Source organism: Maylandia zebra, linkage group LG23, assembly GCF_041146795.1.
Source record: "Maylandia zebra isolate NMK-2024a linkage group LG23, Mzebra_GT3a, whole genome shotgun sequence".
Classification (NCBI taxonomy): domain Eukaryota; kingdom Metazoa; phylum Chordata; class Actinopteri; order Cichliformes; family Cichlidae; genus Maylandia; species Maylandia zebra.
In genome coordinates, this window is record NC_135188.1 from 11,913,836 (window position 1) to 11,932,227 (window position 18,392).

Below are 18,392 nucleotides of genomic sequence, written 5' to 3' on the forward strand. Positions count from 1 at the left end.
AACAAAAAGTGTTTTTGGAGCTCACTAGAAGCCACTGTTGATCCACATTCAGTCTTCGATGTTTTACCTTTTAAGTCGACATTTCTGTTCCCCAAAAACACCTGAAAAGCGCGGAGGTGCTAAGCCCGGGCAGAACCGCAACGGTAACGAAGAGCGCTGCTTAAGTGTGGGCGTTCACAGACGTACCTGGAAAAAACGTGCAGCACCCGGGGAGGAGAAAGAAAAGAGAAGAAATCATTGAACGGGTTAATTTTGAGTCATAGCAGACTTCGAGAGAAGTAGAAAAATGAGAAAAAAAAATTCCTCCGCCGCGGCGACGCTGAGAGCGAAAAACATCTAAACCCTCCTCCCGTCTCGTTCCCGAGATAAAACAAATATCAAGCGACACTGTTTTTCTCCCTGTGGTATAAGGAAGCTAAATTTGGATTTAAGCCCCGTGTTTTCAACGTATTTTAGTGTCTTTTTAAAGCTCCGCGATAGACCCTCGCGGCGTCCGGCGGAAGGATACGTGGTGCGCTTCTTCTGCGGTCGTGCCTCGAGTAAGCGCAGAGAGGTGGAGGAGCGAGTCGCTGCCGTGTGCGACAACAGAACTTTAACTTTATGTGAGTTTTAAACGGTTTTAATGAGACAGGTCGTTAAACACGTACAGGGGAAAAAACGTGACATGTTCAGAGTCCGCGGCTGATCTGGAAAGTCTGCTTTTTCCCGCCTGAGCCATCTCCTGCCAAACTTTCTGAGAAGCGACGAACCTCCGGGGAGACAGCTCAGCTTCGGGCTGGCGACCTTATGTGGATTTTACAGAGAAAATGGAGCAGATACCCGTGTTCTCCCCGGGGAAGTCGCTGGCCTTTGTCTTCTGCTTCATCCAGGTCTCTTTAGGTAAGTTTGGCGCTGTGGCGAAACCGTGGTGTGTTTTAGTCACCGGCCGCTTGCCATCACGTTTCGTTGCCTCTGCATCTGCGGACACACTTAGCATCTCTTTACACTAGCTAGTTAGGTGAGGTCAGTTTTAACCTGTTAACTCTTTAAAAAAATAAACAAACAAAAATAAAGTTTTCCTTTGGCTAGCTTTAGATCGGAGGTAAGCTATGGAAGAGGTTTTAATCGAAGTTTGAGGTGACTTGGTGGGGGTTTTCTGGGCTCCTTCGTGGCCTTCTGAGACACACGCTGGGTACCTTTTACTTTGAGTGGACTCTCCTGTGCTCATGGTCGCTGACTTTGTATTCGTTAGATTTAAAATAAAGAGAACGGCTTCACACCTCCATGTGGACCAACTTCTTCCCCTGTGCCTAATTCAGGGCGTTATGGTTTAGTTAATGCGGGTACTACGGCCTAACGCACGGCTGTGTCGCACCGCTGCCCAGATGTTGAGCACCGAGCGCTGGAGAAAGAATTCAAAATGGACACTTTATCTTGTTTAGACTGCTCAATTAACAGAGTTGTGTCAGCACACACTGACGGTAATACGCTTTTCAGCATTTGGGGGTTAAATGTCATGTGAGTGTACAGTGCGGTTGTGTGTAAGAACTGAAAATGTTAATGAAGTTCCCAGGAATGTACGTGCAAAATACATCGATGTACATTTTTCAGTATAAATGGTAATATCAGCATCCCCTACACCTGTCTTTTATTCAGTTTTTCCTAACCAGTAAATTCGTCTTGTTTTTTGGCCACTCGCTTATCTTTAAAAGCAGTTAAAGTCTCTCTTTATTTGGCTTAAAGCAGCAAAATGACTCTGGCTGGAGGTCTACCACAAAAACAGACAGTGATGCCATTTTGGTTGAAACGCAGTTACCGAACTTATTACCTGCTGGTTTGGTCAAAGTGATACCCAGGTAACAACAACATAACAGTATTGGCATCGCCCAGTTTTTTTCAGGTTATATTTAAATGTATTTTACTGTTGTTTTAGAAAACAGTAATGCTTTAAATATAACTGAAATAAGGTTTGTTGACAATGATTTGTGTATGTAAACACAGCTGCATCGTCTGGTTAAGATAAGATGCAGCTCATTGGTGAACATCACAGGGATGTGGCTGGGGTTAGATGGGTTTACCTTCATTCTGAGCTCTTCTGTGGTTATGTTTTGCATCTATAGATGACCCTGATCCTTGACCTTTGGTGTTTCTTTTTTTAATGAATGAAGTTTTGTGATTACTGGAGATTGTTTCTGGGCTTTTACTGTGATGTGTGTGTTCTTTTTTCTTTTTCTTTCTTTGCTTAGTTAGTTTCAGTGGTGGCTCCGAGAGCCATGAAAATACAAAATAACCTGCTGGCCTTTGTACTCTTTTTACATCCTTTACATAAAGAGAGTACAAAGGCGGGGGAATTGATTTCTGTCCCACATGTTTTTCTAACCTTTCAGCCCAGAGCTCCAACACTGCTCTTCTCTCTCACGGTTTTTTATGGATTATAGGTGACTTGTGAACAGTGAAGTTACACAAAAGGAAGACAGACAATGTAAAAGTGCTGCAGGCAGTGCAAGGAGAAGCACAGGAATGTTGTTGGTGTTTGACATTCCTCCCTCCCTCTCTGTTTCTCCCTCCCTCTCTCTCACACGCTGTTTGCACCACAGTCAATCGTCCTAGTTTTTTATCTCGTTTCTTGCTGGTAATGAAGCTGCATAATGTCTGGATGCTGTCTTTGCCGCATCCTTTGATGCGTGTAAGTCAGCTATTCATGTGACAGGATGACACGTTAAAAGATTTTGATCGTCTCGATAGCACGAAGGTGGTTTCAGGTTAGTTAATTCACAATGAAAGCCTGCCAAACGTTTGTGGGTTGAGAGCTTTTAATGAGAAGCGGGAGAGCACGAATCACAGCTCAGTCTGGGGAAAGGCGCAAAGGTTTGACCTTATTCTCGGTCGGGGCCAGAGAGTTCTCATTCTCGAGGAAGCGTAGGTGCCGTTGTTGTGGCACACGACACAGTGTTGCCCCTGTGCTGCGGGCATGTGGATGGTTGCAAATGCTTGCCCAGTGCAAACGGCAGACTGCTACTATGCGTGTGCGTATCTATTTGCGTGTGCGTTTGTATTGTATTGTACATACACGCTGACAAAGAGCAGCGATTGTACCACCCGCGGTTTACTTGCATCTGACCCAAGCTGCCGCCTGGTGTGAAATATGATTTATCTGCAGCAGCCTGTGCCCAGTGCAGGGAAGACAAAGATGTTTATTGACCAGCCCACAGCTTTTCATTATTTGCTAATCTCCTGCCCTACCTACTCACTGTAGTCGTGTTACTAATAAAGTGAATTGAAGCATCCTGTCGGTGACACAATCCAACTTTCTCACACAGTCTCAGTAAGCTAAATTTGCTATCGCTTTATTGTGGTCATATTTCAGATTGCATACAGTTAAGTTAGTCATGTAGCTACACAGCTCTTCCTCGTGTGTTTTGCCGCCACGTTATTTGTTTAATGTAGTAGTAAAAAAAAATTGGATAACCACACACATGTCGGTGGGAACTTCTGAGGGCACTGTCTTCCGCATATATTTGGTTTTGCATTTACATGCACGAATGCAGTGAATGTGGCCTCTCTCTCTAGTTATCTTTCCAAAGAATAGATGTAAATCTATAGACTTGGTGTGGTTATGGTCTTGAAGTTGGTTAGCAGTCAAGATGAAAGTCCTAGTAATGGGCTTGACACCATTGTTCTGCGCACTGCTCAAACCACCAATTCCTACTAAACCAGTTTTGTCTGAGTGACTTTGATCCACGCACATTAAATACACTTCAGGCAAAAACCAGAATGAAGCTTTGTGCACGCCCTACGTGAACCACATGCACCATTACTATAGCAGGCAGAGTTTGTGGCTCTGAAAGTCGAGGGGATTACAAAGCGTTGTGTCTGCACTGTTGAGCAGGTTAGCAAATTAACAGGGAATTATTGCGGCCTGCATTCCTTGGCCAATGTGGCCCCGTAATCCTGGAGACAGGCAGGCAGGGCGCATGGAGTAATGAACCAAGTGGTGCACATCAGACCGGAGGCAGACGGAAACTACACGGAAAAGCTCAGAAAGAAATGCTTTGCCGTAACGGGCCACAGTATTAGTTTCAGTCCTGTGTTTAATATTCAGTTAATCAGAAACTTGTTACTGTGATTGCTTCCAGTGTTCAGTTTGTGAATTCTCCACCAGCACGATTGATAGTCTAGCAGTGCTGTAGCGAGTCATCAACCGCAGGTAACTGTTATCTTTACTCCTATGCACTAATTACATGAAAAAAACAAAACAGTTTTACTTCTGAAATGGGAGACAGCGTTAACCAAAATTCACCTCGAGTTATTGAACACCAATGGAGTGTTTAGGTCACGGTCTGAGCTAAACATGCACTACAGTTTAAAAAAAAAAAACTGACATAAGGAACAGCACCAGCAGAACTGCTCATAACTAATTAAACAGAGCCAGCATCTTTACCACATTACTACACATGGCACGGGTAACTTGTGCGTTAGTGAAGGCACCATTAATGCTGATTGATGTACAGGTTCACCGCACAGCCTGCATCTATTTTCAGGAAAAGCTTTGCGTGTTTCAGCGAGACGGTGCCAAATCACATCCTTCGAGTTTTCCAGGAGCTTTACTCTGTAGTCCAGACCCATCACATATTGAAAACATCTGGTACATCAGGAAACCAAAAGTAACGAAGGATGTCTCAAACAGATGAGCGATTTAAGTATGGGAAACATTTGCTTTCAAACCTTCAGAAATCAGTCTGCTCACTATGCACTCTCTCAACCGGTTGCTGGAATCACATAGTAAGCAGCGTATTTTTAGAAAAATACCTAATTAAACAAAATGCAAATTTTTTCATTTAAAGATGAGCTTTAAAATAACTTATCATATAGTAAATGTATATTTTAAGTTTGCACACAGTGGTAGAAGTAGGGAAGCAAGGTCAGATTGTTTTCCATTAGATTCTGAACGATCGAGGGAAAGTCCCTAAATTTGTCTTGTCTGGATTACTCTCCTTGTTTCTTTCTTTCTCTTTTCCCTTCAAAACACACACACACACACACGCTGAGAAAGCGATCCAGCACTGTATCCTGCTGTCCAGCTGTACAAAAACACCTCGGCCCTGCTCCGTATGCTCAGTTGAGGCTCGTCCAACTTTTCCAGGCAGTAAAAAGCAGCGAGGCAGTTGGTTGGTCAGTGGGATAATTACTGAATCATTTTTTCCCCCTATATCTTGACCTCAGTCAGGATTTTTGTCCTCCATCTTAACCTAATTTTCATCAATTAAAGCAAATGACTACTTTAAATACTTTGTGCTAGTCGGTGGTTCACCCATGCGTTTCTAATGAATGGGTTCATGAAATCTTTTCAGTGATTTAACAGACTGCAGTGAAAGTTTTGGGACAGCTGGTGTGGTCAGAGTTGCATTAAACAATGCTCTGGATGTAGTCCTCAGTAGTTTATTACAGATAGCCTTGCGTTTAATCTCTCCTGATAAAATACTAAAGATCAGCTCCAGACATCCCAGTTAAGCATGTTACTGTGTCTTCCTGTATGACACCACCCTCAGTCTAAAGGGGACCTGGAAGACTTTAGCCTTGAAGGCCGTGCTTGGTCTGTGTGCTCGCTATCGCCACTGTTTGTGTGGGCCAGTAAAGCTTCCCTAAGGGTAACAGTGTTTAGTTTGTGCTTTGTCTCCCACCGCACATGCTGAGCTAAGGGTATTTTATTGCACGTTACCATGACAACTGCTTGGCCTGCTGGATATGGAGGCTTGTACAGCAATTCCAGGAAATGGGGTTACTTCCTCACTCAGCGCGAACAACTTCCTGCCCTCGGCTGTATGGGTATTTGCCCGTACTCTGGGACACTCGTTCGTGTGGTGTCTTTGTCTGCAGTTTCATAATTACTTCCCCATATCAATCCACAGCTATTAGCTCAAACTCCGTCTCGTCTCGTCTCCCTCCCTCTGTCTCACTACCTATTCGTCTTCTTTTTCTTCCTTCTTCTCGTACGAGCTCTTTAGGGACCTTTTATGGTGACTTATAAAGTGAGCACCACTAGCCAGACTCCACTTGGACTGTGGTTTCAGGCTTTTCTTTACATAGATTTTTATTACATTTAAGTCTCAACATTTTTAGCTTTTAGGGCTTTCACATGAAAATATAGGAAGCTTAAAAGAACACATCGGTTTGAGAATTTCCACAAGTGCATTCTGAACTCGACAGCCTGCTGGACATAACCACTGAGAAATGTCTTGTTTAACATGTTTTAGACGTGTGGTATAAGCTGTGCAGAGCATAAAGGTTGATTGTGATTGCTCAGTGTCCTGCTTGTACAGTCTGTCTTACTTTTCTGTCTTTTCCTTATCAGCAGCAGTGTGTCTACAAAGCTCCTCTGTTAGGTTGCCACATAGTGTGTGGTGTGATATGGGGAGAGTGTATCAACCGCACATCACACCAGTGCGAGTGTCACTTTCACCCCTGAACTACATGCTGTCACAGTAATAGACGGGCATTTTGATTTCGACTGCGACTGTCTGCTGTGGGAGTTGCTCAGCTCACTTAAAAAAAAATATCCAAAAGCAGTTGTTTTGGAGAATGTCCTGATGGCATTAATATCTGTATATTAATATATTATTATCTTACATTTCTACTTTTCTAATATATTTGAGACATTGTTCTGTGTTTCAAGCATTTTCACTATTTCCAAATCCAGAAGTGAGATTTCTCTCTTGGAGGCTGTGTTACACATTGTGTGACCACAGCTCGTAGTGGCATTCTCATGTTCAAAAAGTTTGTGACACTTCCACCAGAGTCAAGCCAGAGTCACCAATGCTGGTGATTGCTGCCACTGTAATAAGCGCCGATTGTATCACTGCTCCCTTGGCCACTGTTGTGTTTATGTCTGACTCTTCACCATCGTGACTGGTGTCACCGTGACAGAATGCTGCCAGTGCCTGAAAAAGGCTTCTAACAGACTAATTAGTGTCATCTGAAGGTGACAATAATACTAAAAGACGACTGTGTCAGCAATGATGAGCTTGCCTTTTCTCAGCACCCTAAGTACATTGAAAACTCTAAAAGTGCAGTTTTAAAGGCAAGAGTTTTCTTATTTTAGAACATAGCAGCACACAGATTTACTGGTACAGGGCCAACTTTAAAAAAACCTGACAGCTGACAGAGTTATATTACATCATGACATCAGGTAATTGTGAAATGGGGTTTTTTACATCCTGTTTACCACTATAATCACAGCTGGTTCAATTATGGATGAGCTCCTTTCATGGTTGATAAAAGCCTCTAAAATCCACAAACCTGGCTTTTATCTACCCCGTGAAAGGGCACAAGTAGCTGTTTTTCCCAGGTTAAGTGAATTTGTAGTGGTCCGTGTGTATTTATTAGCCTCTTTTTTGACTGTTACTGATGAAAACCGGATGCCTGGATCAACATGCAAATTTTTTTGCTGCAGCACTGCATGTGCTCAACTAGAGTGTGCACAAAATACCAAGAGATGATAATTGATTTGCAAAAGGCAACAGGTAAATTATGTTATCGTGTTTTTTGAACCAGTGGAAGAATTACTTAGATTTAGCAAAGCTAAACCAGACCAGAATCCATGTCTGTTCAAAGAATTCAATTGAATAAGTTTCAGTTCACAGTAACAACATCCAGAGTGCACGTTACCCTTTTTTGAGACAGCTGGCACTGCTGTTGAGAAATCAGCTTTGTTCTTTAAGCTGAAATGTTTGAAATGGCTAACACCAAAAACTAAATGTTCTCTATGCAACTTATTTCTGTGCAGCCTCCTACAGTTTTGAGTGTGCAATGATGTTAACATGCTAAAAGCATGAGGACAGTCTGAAGAATAATCTTCGCAAAGGCACCTGTACAGAGTCAGCTTCCATCACCAGGGATCACTCACAGCTCTGTTTCAGTCTTATCACACTGCACAGTCTATAAATCTGCTTTTGTACTCACTCATGCTTTGCCGTCTTCTTTAAACACTCACACACACACACACACACACACACACACACACACACACACACACACACACACACACACACACACACACACACACACACACACAAAATCACACAGTTTGAAGATAAGGTAGCAGCAAGTGAGAAAATGAACAAGGGCTTTTGTTCCAAGGATCCAAATAATCACGAGCATTCAGTCAGGTAACTTGTGTGTTCCTTCACAGCTCACCACATCTGGTGGTAGTTTCACTGTTGACTTTGTCGATCGAGTCTTATCAAGGCTCTCATTCCTGGGAAATGTTCCTGTCCATGGATCATTGATAGTAAAGTGTGAGAACGACTAGGTGGAAGGGATACAATGTTACCAGTCTGGATTACAATACACTCATCAGTCATATGAATGTGTGTGAACCAATTGTTTTTATTTTGGAAAAACAGATTGCTAAACTGTTTTCCAACCTTCCCGTCCGGGAATTGGTAACCTGTGTAGTGGGTAATTCAGCTGTGTGTGTGTGTGTGTGTGTGTGTGTGTGTGTGCGCGCTTTTTAAAATGGCGTAATAAGAGGCAGGCTGTCCCAAATCTGGTAAGATCATTGCATCTGGCATTACGACAGCTTGTATGGGAAGCTCGTCAAACCAGTCGGGGGATGAGAGCACAGTTTTCCGGTCTTTGCTCTCATACTTCCATTCTTTCATTCCATCTGCCTTCATACACCTGTCTTCTCAGCTCATCATCCTCTATTCACTCAACTAAAGAACTAACCAGCAAAACACAGTAAAGCTATCTGCTAGAGGACTAGTATCCGGTGTTAGCAAAGTGGAAATCTTTGTAATCATTTCTATAAAAGCAGATAAAACATGACTTAACATGTCTTAACCACATAAGTGTGGATTATTTTCATTGTGTTAATATGTATGCATGATTTTTAACCAGGGCAAGCGCAGACGCTGTGTGTCAACAGAAGTGGTCCCAAAATAGCACGATATAGTCTGTGGTCTGTCATACAGCAACAGCAGTCTGATATCAACTCATACTGAAGTGCAGTGGATGCCTGTGCAAGTGTGCATATCGTGGGTAGCATGTGTGTGTGCATGCCTGCTGGGATTATAAATTTCACTGTGGTTTATGTACGATATCCCCGTGTCTAATGTGCTATGTCCATCAGCCTCACTCTGAAGCATAAGTCTCCTGGACCAGACAGTGAATGCACAACACTTTTCAAATAAGCTGTGTGCAAATTTATCAATAAAATAATCATAGTAAACAGGATTAGCTGTCATTATTGCCCTCGTGGCTTTTTAACTTGAGTGACACTGTGATTAATCTAGACTCAGGAAATAACACCACTGCTGAGCGCACTTCCTGTAATGCAATGACTGTTTTGTGAAGACATTGTTGGCGTTTCTTCTAAATCAGCTGACCTACCCTCAGTTTTGTAAAAAGAGCTCTGTTCTGCAGAGTGGGGATGCATCGTATAACCACCAAACATGTGAGACTATAAATGAAGCAAAGTGCTAAGAAACATTTATACAAGTGCTTCTAATAATTTATGACAGTTCTGCTTAATTAATTACAGATGCTAAACAATGACCTCCTTGATTTAGCTAGCATATCACATTTGCAAATAAAGGCAGAGAACACCACACTTCTGTCTGGCATGATGGGCTGCCGTGGTGTGCATGAAGACCTCCTCAGCCATGTGTCTTTGGCGGCTCGAAGGCTGCACAATGGCTGATGTGTCTGGTTATGAGTGTCTCACTAGTGTGAAGAGAGATGGTCTTTGTTGTCTTCATCAACGCTCATTTTTGTGTGCCTGTGACCACTGCCTGATTTCAGACTGCCTCCGCATAGCTGGAGAGATGAGTTGCAAGCCCCCCGCCTTATGTCTCTGTAGCAGGGCAGGAAGGAAAAAAATTGCAGTTCTGCTTGGAGGGTTTCCCTCACAGGGGAGAGTGTGCATCTGTGGTGGTGTTACCATTTAATGGGGAGAAACCTGAACGAGTTTTAAATACTCACTTTTGAATTTCAAAGAGTGCGAGCGAAGCTGGGGCTCCCCACCTTTGAGGAACATTTGAGTCATTTAACAATGCTACTTCTTTGATGTGTACGAAAATATTTTTCGCTGTCACGTCATTTATTTATTTCTGTATTTAGACACAGTCATAAACAGGAAGTCATGGATGAAATTATGTACAGCAATCCAATCATTGTACCAACACATTTGACAGAGTTATAGCAGTACAGCTAATTGTTAACTTGTTTTTTCTCAAAGTTGTGATAGTTATGGTATTAATGGAAAACTCTTGACACTTTTAGAGTACATCTGGGTCAGCTCCTTAAAAATACCCCCATAGAAGGGGAGTGGACATTCGTCGACGGAGTGGGTTTGCCTCAACCATTAGACGTGGGTGGTTATGGTAAGAGGTGGCGCTGGGACGACCTCAGTGAGTCCTGCCAACGCCCAGTCATGTTTTTGAGTGATTCCTTCCTCAAAAAAAGAGAGAGACATTAAGTCATTAAAAAAATAAACAAAACAAAAAACAAACAAAAAAAAAAAACCCAAAACGCTGCCATGGTGGTAGGTCATTTATTTAGAACGGTAACATTATATTGTGTTGTCAAGATAAAAACTGAAATGTTAGGATGCTTACTGAGTAGTATGCTAATGTTACAGTTACATTATGTTTGTATAAAGGTTTAATGTTAGGCCAAGGTACAAAAGTGATTTCACAGCAGCAGCCGTGCCAGCCTTCTCAAACAAAATGATAACATAAGCAGGATAACACTTTAATGTTTTCACTGTGAAATTACTCAATTTGAATTCTTTGAATGGAACCTCTATGTTGATCCTTGCTTCATTTAATTGGAAGAATTGCCTCCCATGGTCCAAAAAAACCACAGTCACATTGTTTTGCAAACCGGTTATTCCTCGGTCTCCCCCATCCCCTCACATACAAAGTATTTCTGACTCTCTCATCAATGACTCAGAGGAGAGTTATGAGTGCATATGCTGCCTGGAGCGGCGGTCCCCAACCTTTTTTTGTGCCCCGGTTTAATGTCAGGCAATATTTTCACGGACCGGCCTTTAAGGTGTCGCAGATAAATACAACAAAATAAAATGATACGACCAAGACAAAAACTGTGGTATTTTGTAAATATAATAATAATTGCGAATTCACTGTGAAATTGTGTACCCTTATTCACCACGTCCTCCTGAAATGCGCCAACAACATTGAGAGTAACATCCTCCTTTCTGCCCCTTAATGCTCTCTGGATGCTATGGTAACGTGTGAATATTTCTTTCAAAAAAGACACACAACTACAACACAGGAAAAGACTGAGGGGAAACAGAGTTAATGATAAAAAATGTGAAAACCATAAATTTCGCACCCGGGCCTCAACTCTCGCGGCCCGGAACAAAACGACTCACGGACCGGTACCGATCCATGGCCCAGGGGTTGGGGACCACTGACCTAGAGTACCAGTACCATATCTGGGGATATGACTGGGGTTTGGGGGAAACTGAGGATTAGACATGTTTCTCCTTTACCTGGCAAGATTTTAGAACATTTATTTTCAGCCTATACAAAAGTTCGCATTTCACTGAGAAAACTGTTTGATGCTCTTTACTCTTATAATATGAAGATGTTGCACATGCATGATAGATGACAACACAGATTGGTTTATAAGTGGATGGTCTGGCTTAGCATTGGCATTTATTTAGAAAGTGTTGTGGATATGAAGTGCCTTTCTGGTCTTAAAACTCTGCTCTTGTCTCTTGCAGCCCTGCAGTGTGTGGATGATAAGGCACCTTGTGTAAACAACGCTACATGCCTGAAATTCAGCAATGGCACTGAGTACTGCAGGTAAGATCTACTGGCCGGGCCTGCAACCAAACATAGCTACACCTTTAGTTTAAGTCATGCTGCACACACTTTAACAACATTCAACAAAAAGCGTGAGCACAGCAGTAGACATGCCTCATAAGGGGGGACTGTTGGATGTGAAAGCAAAGGCAGGAAAAAAGTGGGTTTTAGATCAACCCCAGCCTATTCATGGGACCATGAGGTTTTGCTCAGACACGACTGGGGGAATAAAAGACCGCTCTGTCTGACAAAGTACTGGGAACAATACCAACACACACATTTCCACCTCCAAGATTTTATTTCTGGGACATTTCAGGGGTTTTGTTACTCTCTCTTGTGTTTCTGTAGAATTGATCGCTCCAGGCTCTGCCAACACATTTTACTGCGCACCTTTTTGTTTTTTTGTTTTTTTTTGATTTGAGTGGGATGTCAAGGTTGGTAACATTTTTATTACAGGAGAATAACGAGGACAAAAAAATTAAACTGAAGCTTGAAACGACCTGTGAATGAGTCTCCTCGTAGCCGTGGTGTAATCAGACCAGAGAAAGGCCCACAACGTAAAGGAGTCCAGTGGGCCGCTTGAGCTAAGCCTTCCACTTTCTGACAGCATAGGGTAGTTTGTAATTAAGACTGTGTAGTCTTTTTAATTGCATTGCCACTCCCAAGCCAAATTCCAAACACACATGCACCATCGCTGGTTCTTGAAGCTGATCATATTTCATTAAATGTGATGAGAATCCTGCTGTGCGTCTGTTCCCAGAGTTTGTGGAATTTAAACACTGCTACTTGTGCAAGAAGAGATGACAACAAAAGCAACATTCCTTAATGTGTTTGACCTTTTTTTCCTGTCTGCTTCACGGACAGATACAAATTATTGCACAGGTGCCAATCTCTGTGTACACTAGTTTGTTAGTGCTTTGTGTTAATGAGAAAAGAGACGCATGCAGAGGGGATGTGAGGAGATATTGCTACATCGAAATATTATCTAACATCTAAAGACAGGCTGTTTTTAGTTTATTTCTCAGATGGAGGAAGAACATCTAGATAGTGGTGATCAGTGGATTTTTACAAACTAGGCTTAGAAAACAAAACCAACCAACTTCAGAACTGTCGTTAATATGCACAGAGGGTAATACGGCTTCATTTAATTTGTCCTTTCTGCTGCCTTTCATTGGCATGTGTATCTTAAATCATTTGCAGCCTTTTAAGGCTTGACCACATCCTTTTAGGTTTTATTTTTATGATACTGTTTATTACTTTACTGCTATTTAACTGTGGTTGCAGGTTATAATATTAGCATTTTTACGTTTCTTCTACAACTTCTACAACTTTATTCACCATTCCTCCTCAGCTAAGTTTCTCCTTTCCTGACCACAGAGTTGGTATTCTTTCCTCTGATTTGAGTGATCCTGACAATAAGATTAAACTGTAGAGAGGAACATTGCCCTGTAGAGACAAAGAGAGAAGTCTCTCAGTTTAGAAAGTCAGCTGACAGAGAACAGGCCTACTGATTAGGTAGTCAGACAGTTTTTCTGCTGTCTGAAGCCAAACATTAACAACACGCACACTTATGTGCACATAAAGGCACACACTTTCCTCTGTCCAGGCTTTCTGGTCGCAATTGTGTTGTATTGTCAGTCAAAAGGCTCATTGTGCAAAAAATCTAATTATGTCCCTATTAGTCTCCTCAGTGTATTAAAGGCAGCTGGTTGTAAGTAAACAGTCACTCTGGCTATTTAGCTTGGACCTGCTTAATTATGTCACATGGATCATGACCGAGGTCAACAGATAATTAATGTGACAGACTCATGCTGGGTGCTGCTGAAGGACTTGAAATATTTGTTTTGGTTTCTTCACTGCATGAAAACATTTTTGGAATATGCATTTCCTGTAGTTTCACAAGCAGCATGGACGAGTAATGGATGGATGTGTGAGTGTGTGGCTCATGAAAAACCCGATCATTTCCTTTCAGCTGTTCTTTTAAGTTCATGCTCTGTGTTAGCTGTGATATTGTAAAATTTCTTATCTGGTTAGTTTCTACAGAAGAGACATAAAGGGTAGCTGTGAACCTGTCTTTAATTGTCATAACTTTATTACTGCTGCGGTAGTACATATAGAGACATTACAAGAGAGAAACACTCAAACAATCCTGAATAGAAATCTGTGTGTGAGTTCCTTAAAGGCAAAGAGGACATTTGGCCTGCACTTGCTCCCAAAGAGCCAATTATAAGCAGAATCCTGATACAAATGACTCAGTCCTGTCTTTGCATGAATACAGTAGAGGTTCAAAAGAGTTTCAATATTGTAGGAGCAGCCATATCTGTTCATTGTTGTAGTAAAGATGTAGGTAATTAAGTGTTATAGTTTTATTTCCCTCACTGTATCCATATTGCAAACCAACTCTACATTTCCTACATCATGATTATAACGTTGTGCACACATTATGTGCAAGTCCTTAGTGGTTTTCATCATGTTATTTATTTATTTATTTCCCATACACTATGGCTTAAAAATACTTCTCTGAATACATGTCAAGAGGTTGTTACGGGAGACTGGCTTCTAGACGTACTTTGGTATAACACGAAACTTTGAAAAACCCTTCTGGTTAAACTGGGCAAACGAAGCTTGATTAATCGTTTTTTACTGCAGAAGGAGAGAAACTATAAACTTCATTCCGTGTTGGGAAGGTTACTTTTAAAATGTATTCCACTACAGATGACAGAATACATTCCCCAAAATGTAACGTATTCCATTACGTTACTCAGTGAGAGTAATGTATTCTGAATACTTTGGATTACTGAATATATTAATATGCTTTTTACAACTACATGAATGTACTATTGCTCTCTGTGATTTATTACTATTATTGAAGGTTACTCACCATACCAATACCAACTAGATTTTAAAATCTTGATGTAAAATGAGTAACAGTAAGGTGGATATTAGGTAAAGTTGCACTTTTTGACGCGATCCCATATAGAAAACTATTCCGCGCGTATATAAAACAGGTCCGCGGCTCCAAACCGTAGTAAAGGGACCTCTGGCTAATACGCCGGGTTCGTGTCGGGCTCGTAGCCGAAAACTAGCTTTACTTTGTTGTCTGGGTCGACTTTGCTAGCGAGAGACAGAGGAAGGCGTTGAAAGGCTGCTCCAACGGAACTTATTGTTTCGGCGGAAAACACAAACACAGTGTACAGTCGAGTCTTAATAGCTTACTTACAACTGGGCTCGTCAGGCTCTCTTTTTGGCTTCAGTGGTTATTATTATATTTACATGCTTCCATCTCGCGTTTCTGGTCAGTGACAACTCGTACTTTTCCACTCACCTTTTTCTCCCTTCCTTGCCATATATAACTGGTATGGCAGTCCATTCTCCCTGCAGCACGGGCTACACTGCCCATGAGGCTACATTCTTTAGGGCTTTGCCTGTAACACTCTGCCTATTGCCTTCATATTAAATACGTTTTTGAATGATAATTTAAAAAAAAATTTCTTCACATCATTTTGCGGGCCACAAGTAGGAGTGACATGGGCCCCTTGATGTGTGTTTTGTTTGGGTTTCCACCAGCGTGGAATTACCGAAAATACAGAGTGCATAGCCTAACATATGAAACAGAAAAAGACCATCGTGTAATCCGCTCATTTCAATAAAGTAACTATATTCTGAATATCACCTATTTAAACGGTAACTGTAACGGAATACAGTTACTCATATTTTGTATTTTAAATACGTAATGCCGGTATTCCATTACTCCCCAACACTAACTTCATTCACCTTATTTGAAAGAGTGAATGTGCATGGAGTGAAACGGTAATACTTGAACCTCCACACTTCCTCTCTGCACGTGCAGTACTTTTTCAGCTTGCTTCATTTCTGCTGAGATCCTGCACATCCTCTTAATTCTGGAAAGTATAGAAATGCTGCAGTCATGGAAATTCCTTCTGTCCAATATTTTTTGCTTTAAAGAAGAAAAAAAAGTGGAGAAAAAATAAAAGAAAGAAAGAAAACTACAGTTTTATTTTTGCTGTACTATAGGAAATACAGTTTAAAATAATGGTAGTTGCTGAACGCAACATCTGAAAAGTCTTAGGATTAAATTTTTATTTTTTTTACCCCCTCTCTCTTTGGATCATGAGTCTTGAACGTGCACATGGCTGTGAGAGTAAGTCAAAGTGGATGGGAGAGGCCCGTTGGCTGGCATGTAGGGCAGGGTGCAAAAAAGCACAGAAGCTGTCTAACCGGTGACACTACAAGCCATCAGCTTGGGTGTGAAAGCCATGAGTAATTCTCTGTGCAGATTCGTGCATGCCAGTGTGCCCGGATAGGCATTTGCAAATGGATGTTACCTGAAAGTATATTTGGTAACAGAACAGAAACCTTGGTCATGTTTGTGGGCCTCAGTGGAGTTATTACCTGAGAGGTTCAAGCAAGATCAAGACGACACAGATCATCATTATTATGGTATTTTACATCCGCAACATAATCCGTGTCTTCCGCTGGGTCATGCTGCAAACTGATGAACTCTCCCTCCTTTTTAGTCTTTTTTTTTCTCTGTTTTTTGTTCTTCCCCCTTTACATTTCAAACCTTTTCTTAAAGGTGAGGGGAGCGTTAGTGTGTTGTGTAGACCTGCTACCTTTTTGATCTGACAGGTAGAATTAGCCCGCGGGGCAGACGGAGGAAGCGAGAGGGCCTAAACAAAAGAGGATGTCTCTTTTCAGGTAATTTGAGGAGTAGTACCTCGGAGCACAACTTCTTACTAATGATGAGAGGGGGGGAAGGGAAGAGTGAAGAGGGGAGTGTAATTTCCCTCTTGCTATGCCTCCTTCATCAAACTGTCACTCATTTATCCCAAGTCCCTACCACTACCTCAGGGATTTACTAGATGGCATTTGGCCTCTTAATCTTTCCATGGCATCAGTGCTGAATATTTTTTTAGACTATTTTCCAGAATTGTTATTGTTGAGCTCTTCACCCACTGGCTTTATTTAGTAATTCCTGCATCATCTCCCATTTGTGTCTGTGGGCTTGGAGAGCTTTATTAATGTTTGCTACCTCACATGAACTTTTTTTTTGGGTAATAGAGACAAAGAGAAAATGTGGGAAATAAGTAATGTTTTAAAACCACTCAGTCCTTTCTGATTCACCCTTACACTCCTCCAAACCACGCTCCTCGATCAGGCGCACACAGATTTTAACTGCGTTAGGCATATGATCCAAACTAAAATCAACAAACCCTCAAGCTGGAGATTGGAACCCACAGCAGTGATTTCCCACTCTCGCTCTCCCAGGACTTATCTCCTTCCCACAGCCGAGCTAACAGCACTGTAGATGTGGTTGAGACTGGAGCCATAGTGATAAGAGTTTCTTTGTGTGTGTGTGTGCTTGTACACGTACTCTGTCTGTGTGTCTCAGAAAAGTCTAGGGCACCTTAAGCCCCGGGCAAGTTCACATGCTGGCACCCATGGAAAGGTCTGAAGTTTAGATTTAATATTTGATAGTCAAGATGAAGCTCAGTGCAGCCCTTGAGTGTGTGCTTAGAGGCCCAAAAATGTCACAAGACGTGCTTCACGGCTTCAACAAAGCATTGTTTTAACTTATCACAGAGTATGAACCACTGTCATCACATTTTCCTTTATTTCGTCTGGTGTGTGAGCAAGTGGGGGGAGTAGATAATCAGATTATGATGTGGGCTTTAAAAAGCTGATAGTCCCATGATTTGGGACGCCGAAATCAAATCAAGAAAGTGTGCAGTCAGTGTGATCAGTGTAAAATATAAACTGCTGCTGCTTGCAAACCGTAAGGAGGTTCAAACCTCTCACTCAGAAAAAGGAAGACTTACAAAGCAGCGGGGAATGTAGCAACCAGACCATAAACCCACATACAGTAGGGTGACAAGTGGCCCTCTGTCGCGCATTCGTGCAATACCGTGAGGTCAAAACTACCTCAGTTTTGTCATAAGGTTACACGTTGTCCATACGCGCAATGTGTTGATCTAGCCGGCGTGACTTTCCTCACTTGTTATTGCGGAAACAAACAGCAGTCAGCAAAGAAAAGCAGCCGTTATCATCTGGCGAAATTCAATCTGACTTTGCTTTTAGTTCAGCGGTCATCAATCACTGACAGACGTTAGTGAAATCCTCTGACTTTTTTTATTCCCGGCCTGTGTCCCAGTGGGAAGTTTGAAGCAGATTTCTGAAATTAAGAAATCACAAATACTGTGCTTTTGTTAGAGAAGCAATTAAGGGATGACTTCATCTGGAAAATGTCCTGGGTTTTTCCTGTGTACAAAAAGTCCCCCCCAAAAAGAGGTTTGGCTTTACCCCAAAGGAAAATCAGCAGGATTGTGATAAAATATTTTTAACCAGTTTGGGGTTTTTTTTATGGGTTTTTTTTTAGGTGAGGTTTCATTTATTTGAGTAAATGTTTGGTTTTTATTTATTATTAAATAACAATAAAATGAAATAATTTGTGTTAAGTAGGGTTGCACAGACTCATTCCCTCAGCTTTAACCTGAAGTTACTTTTCCCCTTCTCATTTCTAAACTGACTGTGTGCAGCGTAGATCTAAATATGGACCTTTTT

At 41.8% G+C, this 18,392-nt stretch overlaps 1 protein-coding gene across 1 annotated transcript in view; it reads left to right on the forward strand.

Annotated features, from left to right (window-relative positions):
- The first annotated feature begins 327 nt into the window (after positions 1-327).
- Positions 328-18,392, forward strand: part of notch2 (notch receptor 2) — a 40,976-nt gene continuing 22,911 nt past the window's right edge. The window contains exons 1-2 of the mRNA XM_023155553.3: positions 328-879; positions 11,729-11,810. Of these exons, the coding sequence (XP_023011321.2) occupies positions 807-879; positions 11,729-11,810 (155 nt within the window). The 5' untranslated portion in view covers positions 328-806. The remainder of the gene's footprint in view (positions 880-11,728; positions 11,811-18,392) is intronic.